The following is a 16,163-nucleotide window of genomic DNA, read 5'->3' as shown; positions in this document are numbered from 1 at the left end:
ATAAAATTTCCAAGTAAATATCCCGAACAGAGGCTGCTTCTCAGGGACAGGTCCTGGTGGCTCTGTCCCCATCCTCCTACTCCCAGGCAGGGGCTGCCTGTCCCAAGGGAGACCTGGGGCAATCAAGGGGCAGGGGTTGGGGAGTGGAGATGTGTGGAGTTTTCCATTTGGGACTCAGGCTCCTCACAGCAAGTCATCTCATTCAGTCCAGCCCCCACCTTAGGCCTCAGCCCTATAGCCCACAGCGGCCAGGTCACTTCAGCCAAGGAAGACACAATAGGCCCAGTTCTTCACACTGCTGGAAACCAGGACTTTGGGAGTGAAGTGCTCAGCTCCTGAGGACCAGGGGTCACCAGCCCCACCCCAGGGGGCTGGCCTCCAGCCGCAGTCTCCTTCCACTAGGGGCTGGCACATCCTCCCGCCCCTTGGAGGACTTTGACCTTCTGACGGGCCCACGTCCAGGCAGGCAGGCCACTGTGTGGGCCTAACTGGCCCCCTATCCTCAGCTTCAATGCAGGAGCAATGGTAACACACTGGAGACTGGCCCTGGTTTGCATAGTCTGCACGTTTAATCACTTTAAAACCTCTAACATTATCTCGTGTCCATTAAATAGAACCAACAATGCTGGGCCTGTTTAAATTACAAGAAAAAAATCACTGTGCACCAACCCAGTATCTTACAAAACCAGCCGGGCTGGCCACGAGGGTAGGGGGATGGGAGAGGAGGGGGCACCCCTGGGCAGGTGGCTGGGTACCAGGAATGGCTAGGAGAAAGAAAAGGGGGCTCCCAGATGGGAGGGGACTGATTGTCCTAATGGGAGGGGTGCAAAAGGCACGTCAGAAGAGGAGGTTTGAGGGGGGCATGACAGGTCAGTGCTTTCTCCACCAGGGCACAGTGTTGGAGGGGGCTAAGTGCCACCACCTGCCTACTCCTGGCACTTGGAGAGCCAGTGACCTATGAGCCCCTGGCATGGCGAGCCCCACTTGAAACACAGATGTCAGCCTGTCCCTCCCACTGGGACCCCCTTTCCTTGAGCCCGCCTGGCTGGCCTGCCTCTTCAGGACTTGGGGCTTAACTATTCCTCACTCCTCAGCAACATGCTGCAGCCCCCACACCTCAGGGCCAGGGCAGCCAGGGAGGAGCAGGGCGGACGGTGGGTGTGAGAAGGTGGGTAGTCCAGCTGCTACCCCCATTAAAAATACAAAAACAAATCATCAGCATCTAAAGTGAAATAATCACAAAGTGAAAATATATCCTCAAACAGCCCCTGAGATCCCCACAGGGGAAAGCAGCATTGGGTGGGAGGCCAGAGAGGCTGGCTGGGCCACCGCCCCTCCCCACCACCCACCCAGGGGCTCCAGGTCTGTGAGTGCCAACAGCCCAGACAGCCCGGGCTCAGAAAACAGGGACTTGGGCCCTGATGGGAGAGGCAGGTGCAAAAGAGGGGAGGGTGGTCAGGACACCAGCACAGGGTTCAGCCAGAATTTCAGCCTTGGCTGCGCCAGCCTGGTGGCCAGTGGTGGTGGAGGCAGGGAGCACAGGGGTGGGTCATGGGACACAGGCCACAGGCCAACATGCCACGTGCACACCTGGAGGCACCTGCCTTGCCTTGGTCCCTTCCTATGATGGCTGCTGCTGCCAAGACTCACCAGAGCTGGGGGACAAGGTGGAGGGTGCAGAAGCCCTTGGAGAGGTGGCCTCCTCCCTCAGATACCTCCTAGGCCAGCCCCCGACTGCCTGGATGGGACCATTATTGCTTTAGAGGGACAGGGAAGGGCAAGAGCTACGGCCTGGGTCAGGAATCCCAACAAGCAAAGGCTGCCCCTCTTCACTCCGCAGGAACTCTGGCTGGGGCTGGGGCCTGGGCCTGGGCCTGGGCCTGGGCCTGGGCAAGCTGCCCTAAAGGTTTCACTCCTTTCTCCACATGGAGGGGGTGCTGAGGGTGGGGTACGGCCCTCCCCGCACCCCAGCTGGTCCTGGGCCCACCTCAGGTGGCCAGATGGGCCCGAGGGTAGGAAGGGCGCAGTCTCCACCCCTCTTGCCTCCCAGCTGGGGTCCAAACCCAGTCCCAAGATAAAAAAATACTTTGGTGAATTAAAAAGTGCCCAAGGAGGGGATTGGCTTGAGGGGGTGGGCAGTGGGCTCATCAGAGGGCGCTCTGGTCTTTGATAAAGGCGGTCCTCTCGCCCCGGCCCTCATCCTCTTCTGAGTCAGACGGACACTCCTCCTGCCAGGCTTCAGGGGGCAGCCCCTTGTAGGAGATGAGGCCACGGTCCATGGTGTACACCTTCACCCCCCGGAAGCTAAAGCCAGAGCGCAGCTGCAGGACCAGGAAGACAGTGACGAAGACCAGCACGATGAAGGCGCAGCTGAGGCCAGCCACCACCTCAGGCAGGTGTGAGGGCAGCAGCCCTGCCCGCAGCCGCGGCCCCGCCTCCATCTCTGGGGGCAGCCGGGGTGGCTGCTGCTGTGGCGGGGACTCTCGGCTGCTCTGGCTTTGCCGGGAGCAAGTCTGCTCCACAGGGTCCAAGGAGGCATGGCTGGGGCAGCTGAGGCAGTCTGTCGGGGCCGGCCCCTGGCATGTGGCACATGAGGCGTGGCAGGGGGCGCAGACGCTGGCCCGGATGGTCTCCACGTCATTCTCGGTGCTATAGTGTGTATCGAGGACTTGGGGGGCAAAGCCTGGAGGGCAGTGCTGGACACAGCTCTTCTGGTGCAGGGAGAAGCCTTCCTCGCACACTGCCGGCGTGGGAGAGAGGGCAAGTGTGTGTCAGCTAAACAGACTGTAGCACCAGGACCATAGCAGCCCCAAGCCAAGTCACCACATCCCCAAGATCCCCCAGCCCCAGGACTGTGGTCATCCCAAAAGCCCCAGGGGCCCTAGGTCTCTTGAGACTTTTTTCTTAGAGCTGGGCTTCAGGACAGGCACCCGCCATCCCCCCAGACTCCGGCCCCCAAAGCCCAACAGCACCCACTACTGACCCACACAGGCCTGACTGGACGTGAGGGTCTTGCAGCCACTGCTTTCTGGAGGTATGGGCAGCCCCTCAGGGGCAGTGCCATAGAGTACGAGGGTGAACTTTGTCAGTGTCCCTGTTCCAGAGCGGTGAGGAGGCAAGAGTTGGACAGTGCTGGCACCACGCCCAGTGCCCTAGATCCTGCCAGCCCTCCACCTCGTACCCCTACCCCTCAAGTGCCCCCAGTACCATAGTTGTTGGCTTCGCTGGTGTTTTCAATCTCTAGGACCCACTCGCCAGAGGGATCCTCATCCCAGGAATGAGTTGTCATGAAGGCCCAGTCATTAAACCCATCTGCGGAGTAGTCATGTGGCCTGGGGAGGGGAGTGCACACAGCCCTGAGGCCTCTGGGGGACCCCAAGCTAGGGACATCTAACCCACAGCACACGGGCCACATACCCTTCCCCCACGCAGACCAACCTCACGGGGCCAGAAGTGCCTGCTGGCTTGGCTGTTTCCCAGCGAGCCAGACATGCTCAACCAGGGGATTCTAGAAGGATACACAGGCACTGCACAAGGTGGGGCACACTACTGACATTAAATAGGTGCAAGCCAGGGATTCCTGCAACATGGGACAGTCCCACAGGACAAAACTGTCCCTCCCAAAATGCCAAGAGTGCCCCACTGAGTAGCACTCAGTGCCCCCTGGGCCGTGTGAGCGAGCAAAGGCAAGCACGCGGGCTGTGAGAGGAGGAGGTGATGGGCAGGGACAGAGCAAGCACCTGGCTGCCAGCAGGGTGGAGCGGGTGCCCATGGGGCTGACCAGGTGGATGGCCAGGTCGCCACGGCGATTATAGGACAGGGTGAGCCGCGCCTGAGCGTGCTCCAGCCGAGTGATGTGGTTGGGCTCGCCCAGGCACGCGGTCACGGTCTTCCGCACCTCGAGCCGTTTCCCGATGTCTCTGTGCAGGAGAGGACCATGATGGTCAGCCTGGCCCAGAGGGACCAGCGGGCACCCCCTGCGACTCTGGTCCCACTGGCCCCCTCCCAGCCTGGGTCCAGCCCTCACTTGGGCTCCGTGAGGATGTCGATGATGCACTTCCGCTGGGGGCCCACTGTGGTCCAATTCTGGGCCAGGGCCACCATGGCGCCTGCGTCCAAAAGCCCGTAGCCATACGAGTGGCTCACTGTGGGAACAGGGAAGGTGAAGTCAGCTGTGAGGCACAGAGTGCCTTCCACCTAACTCCACATCCAGCCTGCGGGGCCAGCCTGTCCTCACCTTTCCGGCCCACACCATTGGTGGCCCAGTCGTTGGCGTTGAGGTGGGCTGGCTTCGAGGTCTGTACCACCAGGTGCTGCATGTCCCGCCATGTGAGGTTCTTACTGCAAAGAAGGAAAGGAGAGGTCAGGGATCAGTCTTTTTTGGGAGCAGCTGGAGACTAAGGGCTGCCCTACAGAGAGTGCTGGTAGAGACAGGGTTGCCCCTGGCCCCCACCCACTTACTTGGCCTCCAGGGTGAGAGCAATGATGCCGGCTGCTAAGGGGGCAGAGGCTGAGGTGCCCGTGTGAGACTCCGTGCACTTCTGCCGCAAGTCAGTCGTCACCTGCCAGGAAGATAATCTTATTGGGGCCTGTGATGGGTGGAGAGGGCTAGAGGAGCCACCTGCCTACAGGCCCTGGGCACCACAGATGGTATGAGAAGCCAGGGCCAAGACCCCTGGGTCCCAGCTGCTGCCCTGTTAACTTGCTGTGGACAGGCTAATGATGAGCCCCTCCTGGACCTCATTTTCCAAAGGAATAAGGGGGTTTAACTAGCAGTTGGAGATGAATAAGAACGACGTATGTTTTTAGGGAGAGACTAGGCTTTTCAAAGGCTTCAGGTATGGCTCCACCGCCTCCCAAGAACTTAGAGAGCCCCAGAGTTCACATTCCATGATGCCTGAGCCACTATCACCCAGCCACATGGGGGTGGAGGCAAACAGCCTCCAAAAGAGGGTGCTGGGCAAAGTCAGCCAGCAGCCCCATTTCCCCAGCCCCCAAGCCCAGGTAAGACTCACAATCTGCTTCTCATTCTGGTTGCCACTGCTGTAGGTCGTGGCCAGTGTGGATGAGCAGGCCTCACTGTACCAGGGCACGTTGCCAAACTGCGTGGCGCTGCTGATGGACAGCGTGTAGATACTGTTGGTGTAGCCGTCGCAGTTGCAGCTGTCATGTTCCCGGCCCCCGTTCCCCGAGGCCCAGACAAAGATGGAGCCCAGCCCCCCTCGGCCCTGTGGACAGAGTGGGCTGGGGTCATTCAGGATTGGGACTTGAGGGAGGGTTGGCAGGAGGACACTGCTGGAGAACTGGCCTCATTCTCTGGGAACCTCCTGTCCCCTGTGAGATCCCTGGTGGATCAAGTGTGTATCCAAATATATCTATCTAGACACACAAAAAATCAGACCAGGAGACCAAGGCGGGAGGATTGCTTGAGGCCAGGAGTTCAAGACCACCCTGGGTAACATAGCAAGACCTCATCTCTAAAAAAAAATTGTTTTTTAATTAGCCAAGTGCAATTGGTATAAGCACTTTACTTTTCTTTTGTCCCTTAATGTTTCAATAAACATGTTTTGTGTAAAGTTAAACACGAGAATAAATAAACCAAAAAAACCGCCCAGCCTGCCCCCATGGGCTGGACCGATCCCCACCTCACCTGGCTAACCCCACGGAAGAAGGCCTCCTCAGCGAGGCGGGCTGGCCCATCCACTGTCTTGCCGTCATCCTCGGGGCCCCAGCTAGCACTGTAGATGTGGATGTGGTTGGGGTTCAGGCCCAGCGAGCGTGCCTCCACTGCATCTGTCACCTCGCCATCCAGCATGCGCACCCCTGGCCATGAAGAGGGGGCATGAAGAGGGATGCTGCGTGGGTCCAGCTGTCGGGGCTCCCACCCCAAGGAGCACACCCAGCCCTGCACCCCAGGGGATGAGCAGGGGAGGGTAGAGGCTGATGCTGGGAAACCCTGAACCCCCAACTACCCGTTTGCCTCTGCCTTTCAAAGACAAGACCCAGAGAAGGGAAAAGAGAACACCTCCTGCCCCCAACCACACCTTCTGGACTAGAAAGAGTCTCCGGTTCCCAAAGGAGCCTGGTGATCAAGGATCTGCCACATGAGGACTCACAATGGGTCGTGAGGATTTCAGGAGACTCCTGCTAGGAAACCCTCACTCCACAGGGGTCCAACTCTTTCAGTCTTTGACCCTTTGAGAACCCTCCATGGAACAGCCATGTGATCAAAGGATCCAGTGGGAAAGTGGCAGGCATTAGCCAGATGGGAAGCGGGCAGGGAAAAATCCCACTGACGGGCCCTCCCGAAGACAAGGTGGCCCAAGCCCACACTTACCTCCAATGCGCGCATTGTAGGCCACACCTACACCACAGACACCATTGTTGGCCACCGCAGCCACTTCCCCCGCACACCGTGTGCCATGCCTGCCACGGCCAAGTGCATAGCATGAGTAGGACGAATGGGGTAAACAGGGCCCAGCAGATGTGGCCTGAGGAGCACGAGGGATCTGCACATCTGACACCCACCATCCCCTGAGTGCCCAGCCCATCTCCCACACTCCACTGGGCCTGTGGCCATCTCCACTCTGACCAAGCCCTCCCTCAGAGCCCCAGGTGGGCCAGGACTGTGGAAAAAGCCTCACCCTTTTAGGCAGGGCACATCTCACCCAGGCTCAGCCCTGTTCCTCAGTGGAATAAAGGAGAAGGGAGGCAGAGGCCAGGGGCCTGCCACTTCTTACCTGTTGTCATTCATCTGTGTGTAACGAGGCTGGGGGTCAGGGTCCTGGTCATTGACATCAAAACTGGCCCCAGGATCCTAAGAAGGATTTGGCCACCATCAGGAGAAGGCTGACCTCACTGATAGAACAGGACAGCCTCTAGACACACCTCACCACGGATCACGGCCTCCCTCCCCCACTTCCTCACATAATTGCCTGCCAAGTCTGGGTGGTTCTTCTCGATGCCATCGTCCAGAATGGAGACCACAATGCCGTGCCCTGTGTAGCCCTGCGCCCAGGCCTCCTTCACATTCAGGTCCCGCTGAGTGACACCAGACTGCGGAGACACCCACCCCATCACTTATGAGAGATGATTGGTTTTGTGAGGCTAGGGACAACTTGAAGAATCCCCTTGCTACCCTAAAACCTCCTCCTCTACCCATCCCTGCTCCTGAAAGTCCACCACTGGCTGTTTGGACTCCATGGGAATGTAGAGGACTCTGGGAGAGCCACCCCCAGGCTTGCTTATTAGGATGGGCCAGGAAGAGACTGCCCAGCAGGAGGAAAGGAAAAGAATCAGAGGAGGCCTCGAAGTCAGTCTCCTCTGGCCAAGAGCTCATGGTGGGTGGATGGTGCATCTGGGGAGGAGGTCCCAGCAGCCAAGAAGGCCGCATACCAGGTACCACTGCTGAGGAAACTTGGGGTCTGTGGGCTCCTGGTACAAGTCCCGTTTAGTCCGTCGCTTTGCCACCTGCTGTTCCAGCCACTGTACCTGCGGGGGAGTGGAGGAGAGATGGTGTGGGTGGAGCAGGAGGCGAGAGGGGCTCCTGAGAGCAGGAGGGGGAGGGTGGCATCAGGAGGGGGCTGGGGCCACACTCACTTGAGGCTCCCGCTGCAGCCGGCTGTGCCGCGGGCGGTGAGGCGACAGGGACCGCTTCGTCACTCCTCGATGCCAGAAGTGGTAATAGTCCCCGAAAATCTGCAATAAAGCAGGGAGACTGAGCTGGGCTTTCCATCTGTCAGTCCCCAGGGAGGCGGGGGACGGGGGTGGACAATGGCTTCACCAGAGGCTCGCCATGGTCGGGGGTGCGGGGCATCTGCTCCCTGTCCAGGACCCAGCAACATGCAGGGACCGTGAGGACTCACTCTCACTGGGATATGCTGCTCGCCTGAACCACCTGTGCTTTGCTCCTGGCCACCCAGAACATGCCAGCTACCCAGATGCCCCTGAGCAAACAAGGCCAACAGTTCCTGCTCCCTGATGCCAGAATCCCTGTCTTCTCTGGTCCCACCCCCTGGCAATGTCCTGTGCCTAGGCCAGCAGCCCAGGTAAGAACACCTACCTGGCCCAGGTTGAGGAACCCATGCTTCCGTGCCACGCTGTTGGCCACTGCTGGGCCCCCAGGGATGTGCACAGCCCACGTGTTGGTGAAGACCTTCTGGCCCTGAGCATCAGCTGCTAGCAGGACCAAGGTTCCTGTTGCTGCTACCACCCATAGCAACCAGGACCTCAGCTCCATGGGGGGGACAGGTGGCTGGGACCCTGGAGCGCCCGTCTCCTTGGCCTGGTCACAGGGCCTCGGCTCCCAGGTGCCTGCTCACTGCCTGTGGCCCGGGGCTGACTGGTGGGGGCATGGGGACAAGATGGGCAGGGCTCGGGAGGGTGAGGAGTGCCGACTCTGAGAGGAACAAGAAGGGAAAAGGGGGGAGAGGGTCAGTTCCTCCCCTGCCATGCACTAAAGCTGCCCTGCCCACCTCAAGTTTCAATTGGGGCCTGAAATGAGATCTGGGGGAGAAGGGTAAAAAAATAAGTGCTCCCCAGAAGAAATCTAGCACCCAAGGCCAGTCAGATAGATGGACAGATGGATGCCCTCACAATCCCACCCAATCCTTTCTCCATGCAAGAATGTAAGAAGTGTAACAGAAAGGCCAGGCATGGTGTCTCACTCCTGTCATCCAGCACTTTGGGAGGCTGAGGCGGGTGGATCACCTGAGGTCAGGAGTTCGAGGCCAGCCTGGCCAACGTGGTGCAACCTCGTCTCTACTAAAAATACAAACATTAGCCAGGTGCTTCCAGTCCCAGCGACTTGGGAGGCTGAGGCACAAGAACTGCTTGAGCCCAGGAGGTGGAGGTTGCAGTAAGCCAAGATCGCGCCACTGTACTCCAGTCTGTGCAACAGAACGAGACTTCCTCTCAAAAAAAAAAAAGTGTAACAGAAGCAGCAGGATGAAGACTATCAAGCCCTGAGTCACTCAAAATCAGAAACAACAAATGAATAAATATTCAACTGATCAAGGTAAAAAAGATGCATTATAAAGCAGTACGTACACATAATCCCATTTTATTTTTTAAAAACTATTTTTACATGTATATTTATACAAACCAAAACAAAATCCGGAAGGACACACGCTATAAAACCTTAACAGTGGTTCAAGATGGTGAGAATTACAAGTAATTGTTATTTTTTTCTTTGTGTCACTGTATTCTCCAAATCACCTAGGTACATTTTACATAGGAATAAGATGCTGGCTTTTCAAGGTTTTTAAATGAATGGCATCTATACAACTCACTAGGGTTTCCTAGTTCAGCGAAGCAGATTCAGCCATAGGGAGTTATTTGCAAAGCCCCACAGCTCCTAAGAAGAAAGAATGGGTGACCCTAGGTGAGATGGTACTTTTATGGGCCATGTCCTGAGGAGGTGCGGGGTGGCAATCACAGAGGCTTCACCTCCCTCTATGGCTGAGATGGCTCTATCAGCAAAGTCAGGGGCCCAGGCTCGTTTTTACTGTTTCCTGGGGAACGCTGGGGCCGCCAAGCCCTGCCCTGCCTGGGCCTGGAGGCCCCCAGCTGCCCCCTTGCTTGCTCCACGCCCACCAGCCTTGCGTAATCCGAGCCCAGGCAGCCAGGGCAAACACTGGCTGCTGAGCCAGGAGCGCCAAGGTGAGGCTGAATCAATAGTCCGAGTGTTGTTTTTCCTCCTTCAGCAAACAGACGGCGGGACCTCTCTGCCTAGGGCCACATAACTGTCCCCACATAGAGCCCCTGACTAGCCAGAAGCCAAGCCCCTGGAGGAAGGAGGGAAGCTGGGGGAGGTCCCAGCAGTGCTGCTGGGGGTATCCCGTATCAGTGCCAAGTTCCATGAGCAGCGGCAGGGCCCTGGATGCCCTTACCACTTCCATAGCCAAGGCCACTCTTTGCCGGATACCAAAAGGAAGGCACCCCAGCTCACGTAGGCCCTGGGGAGCTACAGAGGCAGGCTCACTATAGAGAACTCTTTGCTTCTCCAGACGCTGCCCTTAGACACAACCGGCCTCCCTGACTGCTGCAGTCCCACCCTGCAGGCTGGGGGTACTCCACACACAATTCCTGGAGTATTTTCAGTTTGGACCAAAATAACCTGACAGCTGATGGCAGGAGACATCTACAATACAGCTCCTGCACATCCCTGTGGGCAGACTCCACAGGGCTCCAGGGCAGGCCTGGGAACCACAGCCCCATGGTGCCTTGGGTGGTTGGTTCCAGAAAGCTGGCCTGATCAATGGCTGGACAGCTAGGCACCCCAGCCCTAGGGGATGGAGGGACCTCCTCCCAAGTCCCTCATTTAAGAGAGGATGTGGGACCCTGGGGGCAGAGCCATATAGGAACAGGGCCTCATCTCTCTCCTCTTGCCACCACAGCTGCCTCTTGGATCATCCCCCTGCCCCCACCACCACCAACCACAGTGCTGTGAGTCCTGCTGGAGCCCCCAAATCGAGGCTGGGTTCATCTGGGTCTAGCCCAGATTCCAGCACACTGTAGATGGAGCCGCAGCTGCTTGGCGTTAAAAGTGATTAACCAACTATTTAATTACCTTGCAGCACTCGGAAAGAAAGCAGGCTTCAGGCGCAATTGAACAGTCCCCCCAAAGAAAGAGGGCCAGCCTCCCTCCATCCAACAACCCCACCCATGGTGAGGGGTGGGGACGGCTTCCAGAAAATGAGACCCCCACAGACGGCTCTGCCACAGCATGCGGGACAAGGGAGGATCCCCGAAAAGAGTAAGAACTGAAAACAATGAATGAATGGGTATCTCCCCACCCCCATCCCAGACTCTGACTCACCCTCTAGTCCCAGTTTGTCTCAAACCTGGAGGCTTGCTGTATTTCTCATGATCTTGTTTCACATGGGACTGTGCTCCAGGCTGTGGCCAGAGAGAGCTGTGGGTGCTCTTCCTGGCTATGTTCTTGGGCACAGCCCTTTTCTCCAGCTCCAGAACCTCCCGACACAGAGAGCCACTCTGGGCCACTCAAACTGCGCCTTACCCCAGGACCCACTGCTGTTTCCCAGACACTGGGGGTCTGGCTCTGACACAGCCACAGAGCAGGCCACGGGAGGGCCACCCGGACACCCAATCAATCTCTTCCTCTAGAAGAGACACCACGCCGGGTCCTGTTACCAGCCCTGGGAGGCTCCCGTGAAATTATCGCTCCCAGTTCCTGCCCACTACTTGCTGGATGATCTTAACAAGTCACTTCCTCTCCCTGGGCCTCAGTTTCCTTGGTGGTAAAAACTGCTAGACCAGCGGTTTTCAAACTTTTTTTAAAAAGCCACAGAATCCTTTTTAAAATCAAATGCTCCAATATAGGAAATAGTAAAACGAGGGCTGCTCTGCTTGAGAAGAGGCCAGGCTTGGCTACTCTCCTATGCTGTGTCCACACCTGCTCAGCAGCCGCTCTCATCAGGCCACATCACCTGGGTTCCCCTCGCACTTCCCAAGTCGGAATAAGAATCCCAACACCCTCCAGTGGATGAGGGTCTGCACCCCAGGGGCCATGGGGTAGAGGATGATGGGAAAGCGGGTTCCGACCAGACAAGTGACTGCCGTCAGACCTGTCTGGCAAGCAGGCCGCCCCTCGGTTCAGCCACCCCGCGGGGGCACAGGGGCCTCGGCCAGGCCGCGGCAGAAGGCAGCCCCGGGACCTACCTGCGCCCGCCGCCGGCGCCCGCGGATCCCGCACCTGAGTCCTCACCGCACAGGTGTGCGGGCGGGGGCGAGGCCCGGGAGAAGGATCCCCCGCCTCGCCCCCGGCCGCTCCTCCCCTCCCCGGGCGGAACGCAGGCCCTACGCGGCCGCGGAGTGGGCGAGCCGGCGGCAGCCCCCGAGGCGGCGGGGAGGCGGGAGCACCCGGAGCCTGAGGAATTTTCTCCCCATCCCGCCCCCAGCAGGGGCCCCGCAGGCGCTTCCTGAGGTCAGAGGGCTCGCCCTGGCCCCACGCGGAAAAGTACCGGCCAGGGCCGGGGGTCCGAGACCGGCCCGGCGCGCTCAGGTGGGCTGCTGAGCGCCCTGTCTGCTCCCGGCAGCTCCACCCTCGGGGCCGGCCCCGGAGCCAGTTCCCGAAAGCGGGCGGGCAGCCGGGCCCCGGGGGACCCGGGTCGGGGCTGCACCGGCGCCAGTGCCCTGACCCTCCCTGGCCCGGGCACCCGGGCCGCGGAGCCCGCTCCTGGGGCAGAGCGGCCCGGCCCGGCCGGCTCCCCTCGGGCCCGGCTCCCAGGCGCGCTTGCCTTCCCCGGGCCCCGGGCCCCGCGCCCTCGCTGCTTACCCTCGGGAGCCCGGACGGGGAAACTTTTACAGGCGAGCGCCGCGGCGGCTCGGGTGCCCCTCGGCCGAGCGAAGAGCCCGGCGGCGGGGGCCTGGGCTCGGCGCGGTCCCCGCGCCCGGCGGCAGCGTCACGGCGCGGAGGCGGGGAGGCGCGGCGGCGCGGCCTCGGCCCGGCCGGCGACCAGGGCAGGGCTCGGCCTGGGCTCCAGCTCCGGCGCGGGCGGGGGCAGCGGCCGGGCCGCGGCGGCGCGGCTTGTTTACTCGGGCCGCTGTCAGCGGCGGCGGCGGCGGCGGCGGCGGCCCGGGCTCCTCCTCCTCCGCCGCCGCGCCCCTCCCCCTCGCGGCGCCACCTCCGCGCTTCCCCGGCCGCCGCCACCGCCGGCTCCGGCTCGGCCGCCCGCCGCCCATGCCGCCCGGCCCCGGGCCCGCTTTCCTAGCGCTGTGCGCCCCAGCGCGTCCGGCCCCGAGCGGCGGCCCTGCGGGGCCTTCTGGGGCGCCCGCTGCCTCCGACTCCCGGTAGGGACAGGTAGGAAGTGGGGCAGGCGATCCCAAAGTCCTCGCGGCCGCCAGGCACGAGGCCCCGCTGCCGTGCCCCCGCCCCCGGGCTCGGCTCTTCGCCCCGCGAGCTCCCCGGGAAGACGGCTGCGGAGACCCGAACTCGGAACCGAGGGGAAAGGCTTGAGGGAGGCACTCTGAGCCCTGCCTCGGCCGGAGTCTTGGGGGGCCGACCCTCTCCGTCCCCCTCTTCCCACTCCTGGGCCACGAGTTTGAGCCTAACCGGGTTAAGTGCCCAGGGACGGCGGACCTGGGGTCCTCCAGTCCAAGGTCGAGGGAGGACTGCACGGCGGCGGGGCCAGCCTCCTCTGGGCCTGCTGTTAGAGGAGTCACGACTTCGTCTGCATTTGTATAGACAGGTGGATATATGAGCAGAAGTAACCCACCTCCTTTTAATATTTTTAGCTTTTTTTTTTTTTTTTTTTAAACACCAACCGCTTGCCAGGCACCAGGCCAGTCACTTTATATTATCTCCTCCTTATGTACATGATTTGATCCATATAATCCTGTCAGGCTGACATTATTAATCCCATTTTACAGATAAGGAAACTGAGGCGCACAACGTTTAAATAATTTGCCCAAAGTTCCGCAACCAGCAGACCTCAGATCCTGCAAGAGACTGGGGTGTTTGGCAGAACCTGAATCCAAGCTACTTGAAATATACCAGCCGGAGCCTCTCCCTCCCTGGGCCCTAGAAAACGTTTGTGCTACTTGGCTGAGGCCGATGCTGCTTGAGCTGAGAAAGAAAAGAAGGAAAATGTGGCCAAGAGCTTCCCAGGCTGGGTTATTCCAAGGTTGCAGAGCAGCCTGTGCCCATCTCTTCTCGCTTCCTGTGAGATAAACTGGCTGCACAGGATCTGCCTGTGGCCTCCTGAACACAGGTTCCCGGGTAATGGAAAGAAAAAAAAATCCACTGAGTGTTTTCTGTGAGCCAGGCACCATTGAGAACTCTTTTCTTGTGTCAACCCCTTCTGTCCTCACCACATGCCCCATGAGGTGGGTACAGTACATTTTCCTTTAAGTACCTTTGATGTATCACTGTCTACATTTTATATAGGAGGAAACTGAGGCCCAGAGAGGTTAAATCATGATAATTCTTAAGGCAACTGATGAAAATCAGCAAACCCGTTCAAGTCCCTGGGGCACTATTTTTTACTGGGACACCTTAGACAAGTTAATTTATCAGAGACTTCCTCAATTTACTCCTCTATAAAATGGAGATAATATTTAATGAATGCTGATCCCATTCATTCAAAGGTACGATTCGGGCACCTTTAGAAACACTGCAAAAACTGGAAACTGGAGGAACAATGCTGGGTCCTCAAAGTTGAGCTGGAAGGTAAGTCCAGTTGGCCTTGTCCCAAAGTGGGGACTTCCCCTCCACCAAGGAACTAAGACTTGTAGGGGCCACACTGGGTAGTGCCAGCCACAGTTGGGAGAACAATACTCCAGCAGTCAGACTGAGGCAGGAAGTGAGTCACGCTTCTTCCTTAGGCTGTGAGCAAGAGAACTCCATTGAGGGGAAACAGGGACAGGGCTGGCCCCACCTATCTTCCCACTTGTCCTCAGGCCTAGAAGAAAGGTCAGCCCAAAAAAAAGCAATACTTGCTGCTTCAGGTGCCCCACCCATCCTGGAGGCTGGCCCCAGGGGAGCCCGAAGTGGGTCTTTGGAGGGGGAGGGGCTAGCCTAGGCTCAGATGGCTGCCACCCAGGCAGAGGCGGTGGGAAGTGGAGCTTCCCAGTTTCTCCCAGCCAGCTTGCCTCTTCAATCCTGACTTTGGCATAAGGCAAAATTCTTTAAACTGGGTTCTCAGAGGTGCAACCCTCAGAGGGAGGAATGAGGACAGGATTGAGCAGGTGAGCACCTCTCTCTGCTTCAACCAGAGTGTCTCATATTTTAGGGTTTCACATGAGATTGTATTTTACAACAATTCTGCTGCTAAAAAGAATTTGAAAGCCACTCTCTGTGAGACCTCTCTGGAAAAAATCCCATTTGACCACAACTGGTGACTTCTGCCTTTATCTCATTGCAACAAGTCCTGTGGGCAGGTATTGTTCTCTTTATCACTCCCAACTGGCCCTGGAGCCCAGGTCTCCTGACTTGGGGCCCTCGGGGCCCAAGGTCCTCGGGATCCCACCTTATCAGTTTTACACAACAGTTAGCAGGACTTGAGCACGTGACAGAAGTCTGGAGATGAGTGGGAGGAGCAGGGCCTGATGGGTAAGTGGGGGCTGCAAAGGGGCTCCCATTTTCCCAGCAGGGCTCTGGGAGGAAGAGTTCAGCCAGGCCTCTCTTTATCCTTGATTTGGGGCTAATCCAGGGAGGCTCCTGAGAGTAACATAGTCCTAAATCCACCCAGTCATCCTGACTCCAAGTGCTTCTGTTGTCTTCTTGGGGTGCTCTGGGAGTCCTCAGTGAAATCTCTGGCCCACCTCAGGCACAGCAAATAAAGCCTCCGGCAGCAGCACCCACACCTAGTTTTAAGCAGAAAGTCTACACAATATTCAGACTTGCATAGAAGGATGCCCAACAAAATTCCATTGGTGTTCTCTCCGAGTGAAAGGGTCACATTTGCGATCTTTGTTTTCTTCTTTTTGCTTACCTGCATTTTTCAGGAATGTCTACAAGAACTCCTAAAATAATTAAACCTTTAAGTCAATGCGAAATCGAATAAAGCGTGTCCATACTTCACCATCCAGCTCCAGAACACCTGGGATTCATCCTGGCCGCTGCTGCTTCCCCACCACAGGCTGCAGCTGCAACAGTCAGGCTCCTATCCCTTCACAGGGCAGGGCTCTTCCAGTTCTGGCTAAACCACTTTGGGAAAACCTTCTTTATATGACAGGCAAATAAGGTGTGTGTGGGTGGGGGGAGGAGCTAAAAGTGATGTGGTGGTGACATATCTGGTCGCGCTGGGACTGGATCCTAACATGGCCAGCCCTTCTCATTTTCCTCACGTACTGGGGTGGATCTGCACTTACCTTCTGCCTAGCTTTGCTGCATCCCAGCCACTGGCTGACTTAATGGCTTCCTTCCACCAGCTCCAGCTCCTTGTCTTCTGCCTTGCCTTCCATGGCCAGCAAGTGCTGCCACATTATGTACCTAATAAATGCTTTGGGTGCAGTCTCACCTGGCAGACATTCATTGAGCAGCTGCTGAACGCTGGGCTGTGGTGCACCATAGCTGAATCCCTTAGAGCTTATCCCTAGGAAGCCAGAGACCACCTCTAGTAGGGTTGCATGGAGGTAACTGGGACACACCAGGATCTTCTTCAGTCTGCAACCCCCCTGACCTTCCAGCTTCAACAAGC

General features: G+C 58.3%; 1 protein-coding gene across 14 annotated transcripts; it reads right to left on the bottom strand.

Annotated features, from left to right (window-relative positions):
- Positions 1 to 547: 547 nt before the first annotated feature.
- On the bottom strand, positions 548 to 15,674 carry FURIN (furin, paired basic amino acid cleaving enzyme). 14 transcript variants are annotated; one of them, XM_077938582.1, is made up of 16 exons: positions 15,541 to 15,674; positions 8,063 to 8,398; positions 7,600 to 7,698; positions 7,396 to 7,491; positions 6,928 to 7,056; positions 6,741 to 6,817; positions 6,338 to 6,426; positions 5,651 to 5,823; positions 5,016 to 5,228; positions 4,462 to 4,562; positions 4,238 to 4,341; positions 4,028 to 4,145; positions 3,741 to 3,920; positions 3,208 to 3,332; positions 2,984 to 3,094; positions 548 to 2,740 (listed from the first exon to the last, which is right to left on the bottom strand). In XM_077938582.1, exons 2-16 carry the CDS (start codon positions 8,237 to 8,239, stop codon positions 2,148 to 2,150), a joined length of 2,385 nt encoding a protein of 794 aa, XP_077794708.1. In that variant the 5' UTR covers positions 8,240 to 8,398; positions 15,541 to 15,674; the 3' UTR covers positions 548 to 2,147.
- Positions 15,675 to 16,163: the final 489 nt, after the last annotated feature.

Source organism: Macaca mulatta, chromosome 7, assembly GCF_049350105.2.
Source record: "Macaca mulatta isolate MMU2019108-1 chromosome 7, T2T-MMU8v2.0, whole genome shotgun sequence".
Taxonomy (NCBI): domain Eukaryota; kingdom Metazoa; phylum Chordata; class Mammalia; order Primates; family Cercopithecidae; genus Macaca; species Macaca mulatta.
The sequence above is the reverse complement of the archived record's forward strand: the minus strand, read 5'-3'. Positions and strand labels throughout refer to the sequence as shown.

Bases quoted from the DNA above. Each gene is read 5' to 3' on its own strand.
- FURIN (XM_077938582.1), bottom strand. From the start codon at position 8,239: ATGGAGCTGAGGTCCTGGTTGCTATGGGTGGTAGCAGCAACAGGAACC. The intron at 5,824-6,337 runs GTAAGTGTGGGC...CTTCATGGCCAG, and splicing joins CTACAATGCGCGCATTGGAG to GGGTGCGCATGCTGGATGGC. The intron at 3,921-4,027 runs GTGAGGGCTGGA...TCTCCTGCACAG, and splicing joins GACATCCTCACGGAGCCCAA to AGACATCGGGAAACGGCTCG.